Consider the following 17,733-nt stretch of genomic DNA (forward strand, 5'->3'; position numbering starts at 1 on the left):
AGAACAATTGTAACACACACCCACACACACCACGCCGCAGGTTTCCTTTTTCTTTTGATTTATACCAAATTCCATTTTCAACAAATTCATCAATGATTAATATTGACAAATTAAAATAAAATATTTTAAGAGAGCTTTTTCTTCCAAACATGTAAATTAAAATTTATTATGTAAACTCATAAATTAAAGAAAACAGCCTCACTCCACAGATGACAGACCAGCCTATTCCATAGTTTGGGGGTGTTTTGATTCAAGGATTTTGTTAGGCCCATCTCTCAACATACTCCCATGAACCCATATCCAAGCAGGTTGTCTGTCTAAGGAACTTCACTGGAAAGAGCAGTAAGTGGAATTTGCAATGAAACTTGTGGAAATTCATAAGTCTCCTATTCACTTTCAAAGGATGAAACTTGTAAGCTTCACTTAAGTATCAACTGGATATAGTATTCTCTTCATTTTTCTTGGCAAAAGCAAGACAGACACCCCAAGCAGAAGATAGTATTCAGTTTTGACAAAAATAAAAGACGTATGTTCAAGTATTTTCTGAATGTTGGCTTCATTTTTGGTTTTCATTTTGAGGTGTCTATTTGCAAGGAAAAGGGTAAGAGACTTTTTTTTTCTTTTTTTGTGCTGGAGCTTCTTATTTTAAGCTCATTGACGCTGACTAGCTGTTTGGATAGTACTATTTGATTAACTTTTTAGTAACTTTTAAAATAGGAGTTTAATCAACTAACTTTTGTTCTTGTACATTAGATCTTGATTAAATTAATCCAGTGAACTTTGTTTTTCCCTCTCTCTTTTTTTGGTCTCTGGTGAACATCTCAATTTATATGGTGTTGAAATTCACAAACTCGTTGTTTACTAGTTTACTTCAAATTTGAGAGCAAAAGTCTACCTCTGCCACACACTGAACCTAATATTTTTAAGGCCAATGTTCTTTTGTTTATGGATTTAAATTGGGCTCATTATGGAAACTGAAATTCACCCTTAACTACGGAGTGGCTACCGCCATGTCATCATAATGTCCACCTGCCCATTTACCTTAGACCACCTGCTCTCTTTGCAGAGCAGGTCTGCATACCGATATGCTTGAAGCCATTTCTGCTGGAATGAGTAGCACCACATCAGTTCCCAATAACAGAGGTGATGAATCTGTTTCCACTCTTGCTGAGCAGCAACGCATTCTTGAAATTTTGACTGTGCCTACAGTTCATTTCAGTAAAATAGAATAATGACAGAGGGAAATGATAATTTTACTAATTACAGTACAACATGAGAACTATAGCTACTTAGCTAACTAATGAGCCAAATCCTCTCCCCAACATCTTGGGCAAATAAATGGGCTAGATACTAGAGAAGTCACAAAGGCAAGGCAAATTCATTCATCACCCAGACTGTAAAAAGAATACAGACCTAAAAGTGGCAATTATTCAACAAAAAAACTTCAAAAACAGACTTCAACGAGAGACTGCTGAATTGGAATTAATTTGCAAACTGGATACAATTAACTTAGGTTTGAATAAAGTCTAGGAGTGGATGTGTCATTACACAAAGTAAAACTATTTCCCCTTGTTTATTTCTCCTCCTACTGTTCTTGTAAAGTGTTGGAAATGGCCCACCTTGATTATCACTATAAAAGGTTCCCCACACACACACACACCCCTGCTGGTAATAGCTCACCTTTCCTGATCACTCTTGTTACAGTCTGTATGGTAACATCCATTGTTTCATGTTCTCTGTGTATATAAAATCTCCCCACTATATTTTCCACTGTATGCATCCGATGAAGTGAGCTGTAGCTCACGAAAGCTTATGCGCTAATAGATTTGTTAGCCCCTAAGGTTCCACAAGTACTCCTTTTCTTTTTACAGATACAAACTAACATGGCTGCTACTCTGAAACCTGTCACCCAGACTGTGAAACTGTTCCACCTCAAGGGCTGGAATAAACTCTATTGTACCATCGTTTCCCAAACCCAAATGGAGAGAAAACCAGAGAGATCTATCCAATTAAAATCAATGGGACGACTAAGCTGAGCAAGGCAAGCACTGAATTTATCCCAAAGTCTTACACAGTACACAAATCTAGAACTACGATAATAAAAAATTAATAATAAATGAATAACAATTAATTACCTTTTCAAAATTTCCTTTCAGTATATCTATTCTGGCATCATAAAACAAAATGATGGAACCCTTGAGAGGAAAAGAAAAAACAAATAAATAATCCCTACTTTAATCATGGGAGTATTTATTACTTGTTTTTGTAAAATATATCAAGAGTACGCACATTTGGAAACTTCTGGAGGTAGGGTTCAAGAAGAGTCTCTGCTTCCTGAAGGTTGGCTTCCCCTATACCTACAATCATCACAAAAGAAGCTCAGTCTCACCAGAGCAAAGCAGATTTTTACAGATTAATCTCCAAATTACATTACAGTTTGACTAGAAGATTCGTGAACAGTCTTTGGCTATATAAAAGGGGAAATTATTATTTTATTATATTGAGTTTCACTAAAAAACAAAATCACATCCTCGAACCATTAATCACCTTTAGGGTAATAAATGTCCCCAGTACAAATGGAGCAGAATAAACAAACAAACTGTCTTAAAATGAATTTCTTCATTAGGGCTTTTTTTTTTTTTAATACAAACAACAATCCTAGTTTAATCTTGTCAGAAAGTTAGGAAAAACTTCTTCATTCCACTCACTTCCTAATTTTCATCTCAATAATCAACAGCAGATGGTACTGGGGCAAAATGACAAATTTCTAAATTTCCTGACAAGTCTAGAAAAATGGGAGGAATATTCACAAGTTCAAAGATGCAAATATACATCGGGAACACAGGTAAACCTAATTGTGACTTTAAACCTAAGTGACCTGACCAATTTTATAGGAGCCTGAAGTTCTAAGGGCTTCATACCACATACATTCCTGACCTTCTAGCTAGAGTACCGTCCCAAATTCCCAGTCTCTGGTCTCATCAGGCTCTGCCTTTTGGTTCAGCATCTGGCTTGTATGCCCCAGCAATCTTTGTGAAATGTGTGTGTTTGACAGGTATGAGCTTGAAGATATACTTCATGGGGGGCAGGGGGAGCGAATACAAATAAAAGGTAATCATCTTTGTGGTTCTTTCTCTCCATCCCTCCTGTATTTTCCCTTCAGATCTAGGGTTATGTTGGATCATATTAAAGAAGTTCTGTATTAAAATCACAAATGAGTTTGATTCCCCAGAGTTTAAATTCCAGGGTATTACTAATTAAGAGGTCTCTTGGTTTTTGGTACTGTTTCTCTCCCTCTATGTGTGAAACTTGCAAGCTGCTAATTGTGTTAGTACATTCTAAGAAGAGTCTATTCTCAAAGCAATTCACAAGAGAGAGAGACTCAAAGCAATACTCTAACAACAGAAACAGCACCCAGAGACTCCCCACCCTTTTGTTGTATTAACAATTGTGATTAAAATAGAGATAGAGGATGTATGTGGATGGATGCTTGGTGTGGATAATAACTGAATGATCAGGGAGGTGCCAGCCTAAGAATCCAGTGTCCATCGGCTGAAGAAGGCATCAAGTGGAAATAACCAGACGACCCCCCCCGGAGGGCAGACTGGAATCCACCCAACAGCCTCAAGGATGGGAGAACCAAAGAACAAGATAACATCTTGGAGCCGTCAGGAATGTGCTATCTGCTGATTGATTCAGCAACAGCATGATGAAGCAATTCCCATAGACTGGCATAGGAAGAAATTCCTATAAAAATAGACTCTAAAAAGTGAGAACTTTGGGGTCTGATTCTGCAAACCAACTTCCAGGAGCATCAGATGAGCATCTGACAAGGCCCTGCTCCCTCCTCATGTCCAGGCCACCTGGCCAGTGGCTTGGCATGAGCAACTCTAAGGCTGGTAACTATGATAACAACCTTGCAGAACCTGTGTGTGTGGGTGTGTATGTGTGTGTGTTTGTATGAATGAATGTGTGAATAAATATGAGATTGAATGGAATGTTATAGCTATAACTAACTGCTTACTATGATTCTTTCTGTATTCACAATAAATGTGGTATTTTGCCTTTTTCCCTTTAATAAGATCCTGCTGGTTTTTATTTTATTGGTATAACATAGGGAGGCCTATAAACAGACAGAAGTATACACATATACACAAATATGTATACATGTGTGTGTACACACACACACAGAGAAAGAGGCAAGCAGATAAATAAATGTTTAATATAGTAGTACACATTTGTTCCCCTACTTATTTTCAATATTTTCAGCATTAAACTATGTAATGTCCTAATATAAATTTAATAATCCCATTATTCCAGTTTTTTTTCTAAACAGTGAGTCAATAAAAATTTACAAAAGAGTATGAAATATTTCACAATATGTTTACAATGTCACATAATCCAGGAACTATATTCCAGTTCTTACCAAGGATTAAAGAGACGTAAGTATGATATACCAGCAGGGTAAAAGTACATAGTATGGCCCTCAAACTGGTACCGGAGGCACCTTCCCGCAGCTGATGGAGGCCCAAGTTCTATAGAAATCACAAATATGTAGAGATTTAGCTATCAAATAGATTAAAGGTGATAATTTAATAAAAATGATATAATTTTAAGCAGTCAAATTTCAACAGAAATTTCAATCATTTCATTTTTCCTTTTAGGTATACTGATCTCTTAATTTATTACCTGGCACAAATCCTGAATGACCCACTCTCCCAATGGGAGGAACAATGGGATAAATCAATGGGACTAGTCCCCTTCTTAAAATTAAGAATGTGCTTAAATCCACTAGTAGAATGGGAACAGAGCACTCAGTGCCTTGCAGGATCAAGCCCTTGGTGTCCTTTTCCTTTCTCGGCCCCATCCACTGGCTGGGGACCTCCCCCAACATTCCCATTCACACCTGTAGCCCATATGCATTCAGATAGGAATCCCACACACAATGAAATACTCCCTCTTTTCACCTCTAGGCAGAAACCTTCCACTCATGTTCACCTTTCTCACTGACACACTTTGGCAGAGACCCTCCTCCTATCCACCCTTTTGCAGCAGCTCCTCCACAGACCCCTGAAATATTCAACCCTCTTCCACCATCAGATAATATTTTGGGAGGCCCTCACTGAACTGCTTTCCCAATAGATTACACCCCACCCCCACTTCTATGCTCCATTTGCAGCAACTCCCAATGTCCTGTGAATGCTGAAGAGAAGTATTATAATCTATGGAGACCTTGTCAGGGAGGTAGGGAGCTCATTTATATAAAGTCTCTGCCCCACCCGCAGTTTACATGGTTCTGACTGTAAAGAGTCTGAGCAGCTGCTCCCTGCCCATTCCATGCCTGCTCAACTCTCTTTAGGAGCAGTCAGGCTAGCTCAGGGCTTTTCCATACAATAAAGGGCTCTTAGAATATGAAATCCAGCATCCGTGTGCACAAATTTGATTTTAACAATTTTGCTTTTTGAACTGGTGTTCGTTTAAAAGGAGTTCTAAACATCTAATGTTTAGATGCTTGGTACAGTGCCTAAATTTGTTCTGTAGCTTAACAAGTTGTGATGATAATATCTCAAAAGGTTTCAGCTTTGATTCCTTCTGGATTATCAATTAATTAATTAATTAATATTATTCTGATAGGACCCTAGGGTGTACTTTGTCTTTTTATCTGTTGTTGTAAAAACCAATTACCAGTCATGAATAGCTTACATTCTCATTTTACATATCACAAGCAATAGCTGTGGGAAAGGTAACAGTAATACAATCCTACAGTGACTCAGCTGTGTCCCATGCACATTTCAAAATTTAGCTACCTGATATTTTTTATATTGTTTATTTAACCCATTTCTTGTAGGTAGCAAGGCAGAAGGGAGTTTTAAAAGGAATGTACATGAGGAGAGGATACGTACATAAAGGGCTAGATGATGACTTGGAGTACTCTCCCACATGGGGGGAAAGGAGTAAGAACCTTCCTTATGCCTCTGAGTAGGCCCCATACTCTTGGGATTGGGCACACATGAGTAAGGTAGAGCTGTGCACTCACAAATCTTTCCTCCCAGACCAAGAGGGATGGGAAATAGACAGGGCCTGGGCTACACTTCTAATGGCTGGTGGGGAAGATGTAGGAATTTGCTGCTAGTTTAGGCCAGCAGAAAATTACTACCCTCTCCTTGAGGCAATGGGGAAGTAGGAAGGAAACTGTGCCTCAAAGGCAACGTCTCCCAGGGCTAGTCCTGGAGTGGTGGAATTTATGCACCATCATTTGTTCAGTGTGTACCTAAAGGAACAATTTTTACCTATCATTAATATTTTTGATGGGCATTTAAAAGACCAAACGTAAAAAAGCTGACTTAAATGTACCGTACCTTTCACTTTACACATTTAAAATTAAATCCTTCCACACTCCACCAGAGAAAGCACTAACATTTTAAAATCAAATTTAATACCCTATTGCCAGAAAACCCAATAAATTCCAGAAGTCGGAGAATCCTTCCTGGTAAAAGGGACAGCATCTGCAATATCAAACAAAGAGAAAAAAATGAGAGTTTAATCAAATATACAAACCTTATGTGCAATATTAAAAAGAAAACAAATTCTAAAAACTGCTATAAATCCACAACCATTTCAACAGCGTGAAAAATATCAAAATACAAATATAAATACACTTTTAAAAAAATCTTGAAGTACACATGCATGATCAGGCATTGTGCAACCACTTTACATGTGTGACACCATTTCAGCTCCCACTTGGTCTTGCATCATGGAAGCCACAAGACCACACCACACCGTGCTTTCTCAAGATGATGACTTCTTATTTCAGGCTGATTTGCAATGTCAATAAATTGTGGGTTAATTTGGGTGAGGGTGAAATATTTTAATATTGACTATAGTGCCTATATTATTCTTTCTATTGTGGTAGCACCAGCATCTAAATAGTCTTTTTTTTCATTCCTCCTTTAAAAAACATTTTTAGCATTTCCAATCAGATAATTTAACACTGTCACCTTGGAAAGTTCTCATTGTGCCTATTTTGTAAGGATGGAACTAGTTGTCCATCTTTGCCCCACATGGAATACAATGGAAAACTTTTAAGGTTAGCAAACAACTTTTTAATAAACATATCAAAAGGAAGGTCTGGTTGATGACCAGTGTTGGAGAGGATCAGTTCAGTTTAGTTTATAATTGGTCTGTTTGTCTAGATAAGACTTTTTTTTCCCCTTCAAATTTCCTACTGGGGAACCTCCACTGATGGTAGCAACAAGGAATGCTAGTATAATCAGGCTGCCACTGGTTTCTTGTATTTTAGGACTATATTGTCTAGTCCTGCTTTAAATAGCATTAAATGACATAGTGGTTAACATGAGAGCAACTAGTCTACATTAGTACTCTCACTGTTATTACCATGAGTGGTAATGCAATGATCAGACATTTGAAATAAATTACTAGTGCAGACACCTAGATTTATAGACTGTAAGGCCAGAAGGGACCATTGTGATCACTGCTTAACTCAAAAGGAGGGCATCTAAGGACAGGATACAACAATAAAAATATTAAAATACAGATGTCCATATTAGCTTATCTAGTGATGGCTGCAGTATATTGCTTTTATATATTGTCAGAAACAGTATTTTTTCTTTAACAGTAGCTTCAGCACACAATGCAGACACCGGAGTTTCTATGTTCAATATGTTTTTTTTAAAATAGGTTAGGAAGTTGTAAAAAAATAGCAGGCATGCAAGAAGAAGTCACCACCTACTACTGCCACTTTGAATAAAGGTTCTACAAGGTCACCACATGAGCCTGCAAAATCCACCCACTCTGCACTACAAGACTGTCTCATTTATAAAGTGATGGCACTTTAGACTAAACTTTCATTTCCGCAAAGTAAGTAACCTAATATAGAACATTATGTCCACATAAACTCCAGTAAATTAGATTCTACCTAATGGTCTTTTTACAGTTTCAAATTCTAAAAACATACCAAATTGAATGCTCCTATTCCAAGTTTTACTCCTCCTTCAAACTGATGGTAGGTTTCATTTTTTTTTTTATTGCCCTGAGTCATCTGTAGCACCTGATGGCATTCTCTTAATTCAGAGAAGAAAAAGAAAATACAAGTGAGAGGTGATGACAACAAAAATTAGACCAATGTAATTTTTTAAAAAGAATATGGCACTAATGAAATTGCACCTGCTTACCCCAGGGCTAAATGTGACCACACGTATTGTAACAACTTACTTGTATATTTGATAACTTGTCCTAATTTTGAGGCCACCTTTGATAAAGTTGATCATATTTTCATCCTGGAAAAAACAATTTGTGTGTGCAAAATGTGCAATTTGTTTTCCATTATGAAGTTGTACACAACATATTTCTAAGAAATTGTTTCCTTTTAACTAAATCTTTCTTTTGACAACTAATAAAGATAATAATAAATATATAAAAATAAATAATAAATATATAAAATTTAAAAAACAAAAAAACATTTTTCAGTAATTAACTTTAGTCTTACAAATGAGTACACAGTATATGCTGAATTGTCCAGGAGACATTTTTCTGTGTATTTTGAATGACATGCTTTAAATAAAAAACAAGTTAAAAAGAAGTGAAAATCAACAAAAAATAGGGCTAAGAGAGAAGAAAGCACTTCAGCAACATATTGCCTGAAATAAGAAATTCTCCACCAGATGGTGCTACAGGAACTTTTTAGAAAGAGTTTCTAAAGTGTGCGCTCTAAAATATGTATACATGAGCAGAGAACAATACAGAGGAGATCCCAAAGCGTCCCCAACCAGATGAATTCCACGGGCTGATCAGTAGCAACTCCAACTTGCCTTGGGTTGCTGTAGGACAGCAAACAATAGATATTTCCCAAAACATTATATGTTACTTTCTGTAGAAATGTAACTATACCTACTCTTTATTTTGAATTTTCCCACAGAAAAATTTCATTCTATAAAGGCTTAACATCCAAACTCATTTAGCTTTTTAAGTTTCACTCTTCAGTTAAATCCACTGATGGGTTGCTGGGTGTTTTGGTTTAGTTTTATCTTTTTCTCCTTAATTAATATTTATTTTAAGACCTTGAGCCTGCTAACAGTAATCCCATTGGAGTTGGGGGAAATGGGGCAAATAGGCTAATGGAGAAAATGTGAGAATTTTAAATCGCTCCCTCCCCTTAAATGTGTGGCCCTTTCAGCCAACTTAACTCATTTTCTAGTGCAAAAACTATATTAGTACAAACTAATTTATATTAAACAAAGCTAATTAATGTTGGCTTCTGGGTGAAAAAATTGCTTCTGAAATAGCTGCTGAGCTTTCGGAGAAGGGCTAGGGGTCCAAATGGAACCCGATGACGTTTAAAAAAAAAGAGAGAGAGAGAGATGCATCTACCCACACCCAAATATATTCAAAATAGTAAAAAGAAGGTATTTACAACCTCTCCCTTATTATTTTCTCATCATTTTACTAGGAATTGCTTTTCATTATGGAAAGATAGAACCTAAAAGTGTTTTTTACAAAAGACTTATGAGCCATTTTCTAACAGTTATAAACCACTTCAGGGTGGGCATTAGTAGACTAGTGATGCAAATTGCAGTTGGTGAAGACACTTGGCTTCAGGATATACACCTCATAATAAACCCAACATGAACACAACTAGCTTATGATTGTAATACATTCCTATAAGGTAGCTAGCACTGTTTCAGCTGTATATGAACCAGAGAACAAAAAAGGAAATGCTGCTATGTGATCAGCATCAACTGAAATACTGCTAGTCAGAAAGGAAGTTCCCATCTGCTTCATCTATGTGCAGCAATGCACTGTTGATAGGTGAATCACAGGAATGCTCCACCCTCCTGATACTCATGATTAGTGACCAGTGTCCAGTGACCAGTATACTTAACGATGGTCCATCAGTGTCATGAACTGATATAACAACATGTCTTAGACCACAGGACAAAGGGATATGAGGTGAGCAGATATATTATTTAAAATATATCTATGTATCTAAATGGAAAACAAATTGTAGGGTAGGATAGCATGTTGAATTTTCATTTATTTCCTATTAAATAAACAAACAGTTATTCACTGTATAGCCTTTCTTTCCCCGCAAAAATATTACATCTTTTGTGAGTGGAGTGCTCTTGTTGGATGATTACTAGCATCTTTCTGCTAACCTGCACATTCACAGAGAGATCTGAAGTGAAGAACAGACATTACCTGTACAAATGTGAGTGCTGCTTTCTGTAGCAAACATTCAGCATAACAGATTTCTGCATGCATTTCCTCTATTAAAAACAGAAAGAAAAGGAACAAAGGAAGCCTCAAATTATTTATTGCAGATACAGTATTTTTGTTCACATTCAAATGCAGTATTTGTCAATCACTAAAACAATTTTGACAACAAAATAATTGGTTTTGTTGTAAATTTTCAAGCCACTCAAACACCTGTCAAGAAAATTAGATGAAAAACTAGCTAAAATTAGTCTTCTATGTCACCTCTCTTCAGCCAACAACCTAGACCCCTTCCAATCAGGCTTCAGTACAGGTCACAGTATTCAGACATCACTCTTTGCTTTGATATGGTATGGTACCACTGCCAGGTAAGTATGTCCATTCTCATCCTGCAGCATTCGATACTGTTCAGCAAATAGTCTTGTACTCCCTTCAGGGACTGCAGGTTGGGGTGGGCTGGCGGGGTGCTGAAGGAGAGGGAGGCTGAGGAGCCCCACGGATGGACTATGAGGGGCTGGAGGGGAAAGGAAGATTGAGGGGACCCTACGGGTGGAGGGATAGACTCTGGGGAGATAGAGTCCACTATTTCAGCAGTGGACTTGCCCTGTGTGGCAACTGCAGACTTGTACTGCAGTAGTGAGCTGTAGAAAAATTGCATCCTTAAAAACTAGGAGACCATCATGTTCATTTTCATGTATAATGTCTGCCAGCAATCACAATTTGAGCCCACTTCTTCATCATCATTACACCAACTAGCGCATTAAATGGAAAGCAAGTGGGCATGAATAAAGAAAGATTCAATAATTAGAAGTCCCTTATCTTACTTAAAATCTGATTACAAGACAGACATATCATAAAATTAAATTTTAAACAGTATGAAAGTATTGAAAGAAGCAAAATTCTTACACATGCACTTAGATCCCATGGTAGTAGATGCCTTAGAAAGGCAACAAACAGAGATACTACACTGCAGTATGTGTACTCCACTTATTATATAAATGAAAAATAATAAATCTCTATTTGTCTCTATTCAATATTTTATTATACTGCAATAATTATATCATCAAAAATTACAAAAACACTTCCTATAATATTCTGAAGCTCAGAATATTTCATAAATCAGAACTGTTCTTTTAAAATACTATTCCTTGTAAATCCTGTACATTTATGATCATATATAAATTTCTCCTTTTATGATACAATTTTTAATTTGTTCAGGGAAATAAACAAGGCAGCTGGGATTTTAAATGAACGTAACATCTACCAAATGGTGAGTGCTGTATTATATGCTGAATCTTTGGAAGCTAAACTCAAAACAGGCTCTACTTCAAGCAATTAGGTATTTAAGAATGTAAACCAAAATTACAGTGAGGAAAATTAAATAATGTATTGAAGCTACACACTGAGTTCACACACTATTATTTTGATTAAGTGACAATTTGGCTTTTAGTGATATTCAAAACCCATACACCAGGCATGAAACTCAACATGGACTTTTTATTGGTGTATGGAGACCTAGGGCCATCTGTTTCCTTTAACAGTCAAAATTCATACTTCAGAGGTAAATCTCAAGCCTATTGAAAGTTCAGGGGTATTTGAGTCAACACAATTTCTATGATAATGTGTATTTAAAAGGCTAAGAGATTGTAAACCATCTACCAGAAAAATGAGCTGTACAAGTTGAATTGCATGACATTTATTTCTATGAAAAAACTGTTGCAACCAGCAAAGGACAGGATACAAATATCCATAACAAGCGGCCAAAAAAACCTAACACCTTCCTGTGTTGAGGATCACTGAGATATTACATATATAGCTTTTTTAGCAGAGGGCCACAGCTTTTAGCCAAGGACAATGCTTAAATTAAGTTTGCGCAGCCTGAGATAAAGCCCCCACTCAATGGGGGAGTGTGATTAAGAAAGTTGTTACAGTGCATGCAATTAAACATTTCCAGGATGATCACATGATTTGCTGAAGTACCATCTTCCCAAAGCAATACTTCTGGGAATGATGAAAAGCAACAGGACCACAATATTACAATTGCTGCTAATACACACACATATTAAAAACTCAAACTCATAACCCTTGAAGATTATCAGATGTTATTCCAAAACTTTTGAAAATTGAACCCCACTTCAGGAAAATTAAAATAATCACTTTCCCCTTCTACCCTACCATATATTGTAAAAGGCAGATCCATCTTAATTTATGCACCTCCAGGGCCTCTCCAGTAGAATCATTAGCACCCCCCACCCACCCTCATTTTGTGAAATGCTGCATTAGAGGAACATGTGTATATCAAAATATCCACCTTGAATGAGTAACTTTGTTATTAGAGGTGTCCCCAATATTTGGATATGAGGGGGGAAAACTTCACCTTTTCTACTTTTTTTTTTTATAGAAGGTGACTTAAATCACAAAACTGCATCTATTTGTATGTTGTTTTTCACAAAATGGTTATTCATATATGTTTTTCAGAAAATGTCTCTCATTTCTCTTACCTTCACTCAGCTGTTCCATTGACTGTTTGGAAACCAGACTGGACAAAGACTCTACCACAGTGCTTCTTTTCCTGAATCTATGTCAGCCAGCCATGGGAGAAAAACAACAACATAGGATAAGTGAATTTCAACAGGCATTCACATTTATCTAAATACACTGTGATTATTAACACCCCCAAACTTTAGAGAGAGATTTTATAGTCATTCTTTAAAAAAAGGAATGTTACTTACTACCAGGACTACAGTTTTAGTATATATTCCCATTCTTGACATACACAGAAGCCTAGGAGTCCATGCAACCTTAATTTGCCCCCATTGTGTATATGCATTATGATACAGTCTTTAATGACATGATCACACACATTTTTTTCCACAGGACCCCCTCCTTCTTCAATACAAAGAACTGAAAATGCTCTGGGGATGAATCAGGGTGTTGTAATAGAGATTTTAATTTTGCATGCCTCAGTTTCTGAGTGCCCAATCTGAGATACCAATATGGGCCTGATTTTCAGACGTGCTGAGCACATGTAGCCCCCAATGAATTCATCTGGAAGGGTGGACACTGAACACATTTGAAAAACAGGTATTAGGTATCTAAAGCTGGGAACTCCAAACTGTGAACCTTTGAAAATTAAGGCCTACTTGCACAACGTGACGTAAGTGCTGACACACATAACAGAAAGCAGACTCCTTCCTTGACAATTCTTGCTTCTTACTATTTTTCCCCAATGAAGACTGCCTTCTTATGGGAACACATTTCTCATCATGCCTTTCTATGGGTTTGCCCTTTAAATTTGGCAAAGACAAGAAGCTGCAGCCCTAGACTGGATGTTTTGCAGCTAGCTGTTGTAAATGTAAACCTATGTTTCTCTCAGTTTTCTTTTTCTTATTGCTGAGAGGAGTAAACACTGTTACACACCAAGCTGACAAATCAGGTCCATGGCAGAGGCAGAAACAGAGGCTACATTTCTTGATTGTTAGTCCTATACCCTAACTATAGGGCCACAATGTCTCCATAGGTTCAGCGAAGAACATAAATTCAGAAGTTTTTTAATCTGAAGATGTATCAACCTCTTGTCTAGATATTTTGCAAAATCCACCTCCCGTGAAAAAACTCCAGTACAGTAACTCCTTACTTAAAGTCATCCCAGTGAACGTTGTTTCGTTGTTACATTGCTGATCGATTAGGGAACATGATCGTTTAAGTTGTGCAATGCTCCTTTATAACGTCATTTGGCAGCCGCCTGCTTTGTCCACTGCTTGCAGGAAGAGCAGCCTGTTGCAGCTAGCTCGTGGGGGCTTGGAACTAGGGTGGACCAGCAGCCCCCCTATCAGCCCCCCGCTCCCCTAAGTTCCCTGTGTAGCAGCCACCCAGCAGGCTATCAATTGCTGGCAGTTCAGCTGTCATGTGCTGCTCCTGCCCTCTGCCTTGGAGCTGCTCCCTGAGCCCCCTGCTTGCTGTGCGGGGGATGGGGGGTGGCTCATGTCAGGGTGTCCCCCTCCCCCTTGCTCCTGCACCCTGCTTACCATCTCCACAAAGCAGGGGGGACACACATGACATGACAGGGCTCAGGATGGAGGGAGCTTCCTGGCAGCAGATGTGGTCTCACCTTGCTGATTAACTTAACAAGGCAGTGTACTTAAGAGTGCGTCAGCGTACTTAAAGGGGAAATGCGCATCTCTCTCTCTCTCACACACACACACTCACTGTGTGTCTCTGTCTGTCTGCCATGCTGTCTCCCCTCCCTCCATTCCTGCTGCCTTGTAGAGTGTGAGGCTACATTAACAACAGGTTAACCCTTGAGGGCTCAGCCAATTACTAGTTCGTTATTTAGCAGTAAGGCAATCCCTGGGAAATATCCCAGCCTCTGACTTCACCACCTCAACCAAGATCCACAATAATCATTGCTGTGTACAGTATTCAATTGTTTGTTTAAAACTTATACTCTGTATGTGTGTGTGTGTATAATTAATATAGTCTTTTGTCTGGCAAAAAAAAAGTTTCACTGGAACCTAACCCCCGCATTTACATTAATTCTTATGGGGAAATTGGATTCGCTTAACATTCTTTTGCTTAAAGTCGCATTTTCGCATTTTGCTTAAAGTCGCATTTTTCAGGAACATAACGACAACGTTCAGTGAGGAGTTACTGTAGAGGACAGCTTTGCTCAGGTTACTTCAGTCCTCCCACTTCCAGTCAAAACCAGGAAGCAAAGAAAGGCACAAAATAGTTAACTGGAGGGGGACGGTGCACGTATGTTTACTGTAAAGGAAATTAAATGTTTGAAATTTCAAGACCAAAAAGGTGAGTTCATTTCTGGGTGAAGGTTCAGGTCAGCTCTTAATTTTTCAAAATATATGGTCCATCTATGAACACAACAATACAAGAGGACAGAATTTCCATAATGACACCAGGAAAAACACTCAATACCATATTTTCAAACAATCAGAAAATAAGGGCTGCACGAAATCCTGTGCCCAAAATGCGTACAGAATTACTGTAACTGCATGTAGAAACTGCCTATTTGCTTGTCTACATGGCTAGTTAGATACTTAATTAACATTTGAGTCTACAAATACCCGATCTCGATTGAGTCTTCAGGATTTACCAGAATACCTAGTTCCATAATATGCTTTGTTCTGTCATACCCAACTTAATCTCCCATCATGCTTGCTCCATTCTGGAACGGTGGTCAAGTACTGATTTGTGCTGACAAAGTAGAAGCTTGACATATACGAATGCCTATTTTATTTAATATCTGTCAAAATGTAAATTGCTTAGGCTTACCTTTGGCAGGTGTGTAAAGCTTCCTTCATTGTAGAAATCCCCATTTGGATATCCTGGTGCTCGAAGGTCATAGCAGCCTGCATAACTAAAATAGTGCTGTAGCCAAGGGCATGGTACATGCTGTCTTTAGACCTGGGGCAAACATACAAATCTTATGCATTTTAGCCAAACAAACAAATTAAAAAAAATACATCATATTCTTCAGCACCAAAAAGCAAAGTTAAGTTTGCTCAATGGTGTCTTGTGTCCTTCCGGAACATTGTGACCATCAAAACAACCTCTGAAAACCAGGAAACACATAGTAAACACAACTTTAACTCTGGCCTACCTGGAGATGGCAAATGCCATCCACCTGCATCAACTGGTGGGGGAACTTGATGGGGCAGTGAAAGAGGACAGTCCAGTAGCAAGTGAGGGAGACACTTGCCAAGGGATAATAGGTAGCTGCTCCCCTGCAAGTCTCTGGCACCCACCGGCTGGCTGGGGAAGAAGAGTGTTGATTGGCTAGCATTTTCCAGCTCCCAAGATTTTCCTCAGCGTAGGAGCCATGTGGAGCCTCTTTTGGCTCTGTTCCAGCAGCCCATCCTACCCACCCAAACTAGGAGTGGGAACCCAGTCTGATAGATGCTGAGGATCTAGCAGATCACCTGTTTAGAGCGTCAGGAAGGAATTTTTTCTCCCATGAGTCAAATGGCAGAGGACCAGAGAATTATTTGCCTTCCGCACAGCACTTTCAAGCCACAGCAAATTAAGTAGGAATGCACTTGGGACCTAACTAAGGTGCTGGGGTGGTGTTTATTTGTCGCAACTGCAGCCGGTTTCCAGTGCAGTTCAGAAAATCAAATGAACAGTTCTCAGAGGTAAAAGACCTGGGATGTTGATGATGGGCTGTGGGCTCATGTGATAGGCTGAGCCTTGTGGGCCAAGGTCGGACCTTGTGGCCCTTGCAGTACAAGGTCTGTACCCTGATGTACCCTCTGATCCTCATTGGGATCATCATAGTGTGTGCTAGAACTCAGAGAGAGCTGAGTCCTGAAGGTAGGCTAAGGAGAGCGTACCCTGCATTATGGATTATACAGTAAGGAGCCCTGTAGCCCTGGCTCTAGTTATGAGTTATATGGTAAGGAGCCCTATAACCACTGCATTGGAACCAATTAAATACCTGGTATAGGAGAGTATGGGTGATGGATAGGTAGCATCCCTCTCCTGTGATAAAATGTAATAAAAGTTGCAGCCTGCTGTTTAGTTCCATGCATGTGTCTGTCCTCATTTTGCAGCTGTATCCACATCAATAGCCACTGGGAACTATCAGTGTGCATTCCACCTGCATTAATTGTGTTAAATATAGCTGTACTGGATAGAAGCATTCATTCGGAGAAGTTTGGCAGAGCTGAGATTGTGATATCTGGGGGACCCTTCTTCTCGGGGGGGAGGGGATCTGAGAGCCTCATTGCCCTCCTGTGTGTGAACAAAGGGAAGAGGTGTATGCATACCTGGAGAGATCCAGTATGCCTCAATTCAGCACTGAGTGCTGTTATATCAGTAGCATTGTACAGGAACCTCTTTGCCATGCAGATTATTACCAGTGAGATGGGATATGAGAGTACTCTCTGGGTTTAATGTTGGGTAAATTAAAATATATTGTCACATGTAATTCTGTGGTAAGAGTGAAGAGGCTATAAAAGGGGATGAAAAGGTTGTAATATGTAGCAAGTTAGTTTCTGTGGGGCTGGCTCACTGTTTGAGTGTAGGACAGGTGTTTGTAGCTTCTGTTCAGAACAGCTCACCTAAACATAAGTTTTGCCTTAGCAAAGACAGGGCATTAAATTCTGTGCTATTGTGGTCATATACCCTATTTCCTGAGTAATTTGTACTATCTGAAAGTGTGAGAATGTGTGTTACGGGCGTATTAGGGCATTGCTCAAAGAGGGCTCAGTTAAGGCTGTGTTGGTATCTCTAGTGGGATGGCTACCCCAGTCCAGGAGAAAATGGGTTAAAGTAGGCCAGAGAGGCTGCACAGATGGGCAGCCAATCAGGGCCAGGCTGAGCTCTATATAAAGGCTGCAACACAGAGGCAAGGGGAGTCTCCCCCTGACCAGCAAGGGAGGAGGACTGGCTCTTGGGAGAAGGAGCAACCAGCAGATGGTGCCACAGTGGTGAGCACAACCCATTACAGTATCTAAATTAACTCTATTTCCTGGTTTTCAGAAGTTT

General features: G+C 38.8%; 1 protein-coding gene across 2 annotated transcripts in view; it reads right to left on the reverse strand.

Moving 5' to 3' along the window:
• TTC39B (tetratricopeptide repeat domain 39B) overlaps window positions 1-17,733 on the reverse strand; it is a 137,803-nt gene that overhangs the window by 22,133 nt on the left and 97,937 nt on the right. For both annotated transcript variants that reach the window (XM_084627999.1, XM_084628000.1), the window contains 10 exons: window positions 15,520-15,651; window positions 12,732-12,808; window positions 10,216-10,283; window positions 8,233-8,297; window positions 7,976-8,081; window positions 6,441-6,506; window positions 4,427-4,535; window positions 2,290-2,357; window positions 2,136-2,195; window positions 1,042-1,203 (listed from right to left, as the gene is read on the reverse strand). In XM_084627999.1, coding sequence (XP_084484125.1) covers window positions 1,042-1,203; window positions 2,136-2,195; window positions 2,290-2,357; window positions 4,427-4,535; window positions 6,441-6,506; window positions 7,976-8,081; window positions 8,233-8,297; window positions 10,216-10,283; window positions 12,732-12,808; window positions 15,520-15,651 — 913 coding nt within the window. The remainder of the gene's footprint in view (window positions 1-1,041; window positions 1,204-2,135; window positions 2,196-2,289; window positions 2,358-4,426; window positions 4,536-6,440; window positions 6,507-7,975; window positions 8,082-8,232; window positions 8,298-10,215; window positions 10,284-12,731; window positions 12,809-15,519; window positions 15,652-17,733) is intronic.

This window comes from Lepidochelys olivacea, assembly GCF_965140295.1.
Source record: "Lepidochelys olivacea isolate rLepOli2 genome assembly, chromosome: 5".
NCBI lineage: Eukaryota > Metazoa > Chordata > Testudines > Cheloniidae > Lepidochelys > Lepidochelys olivacea.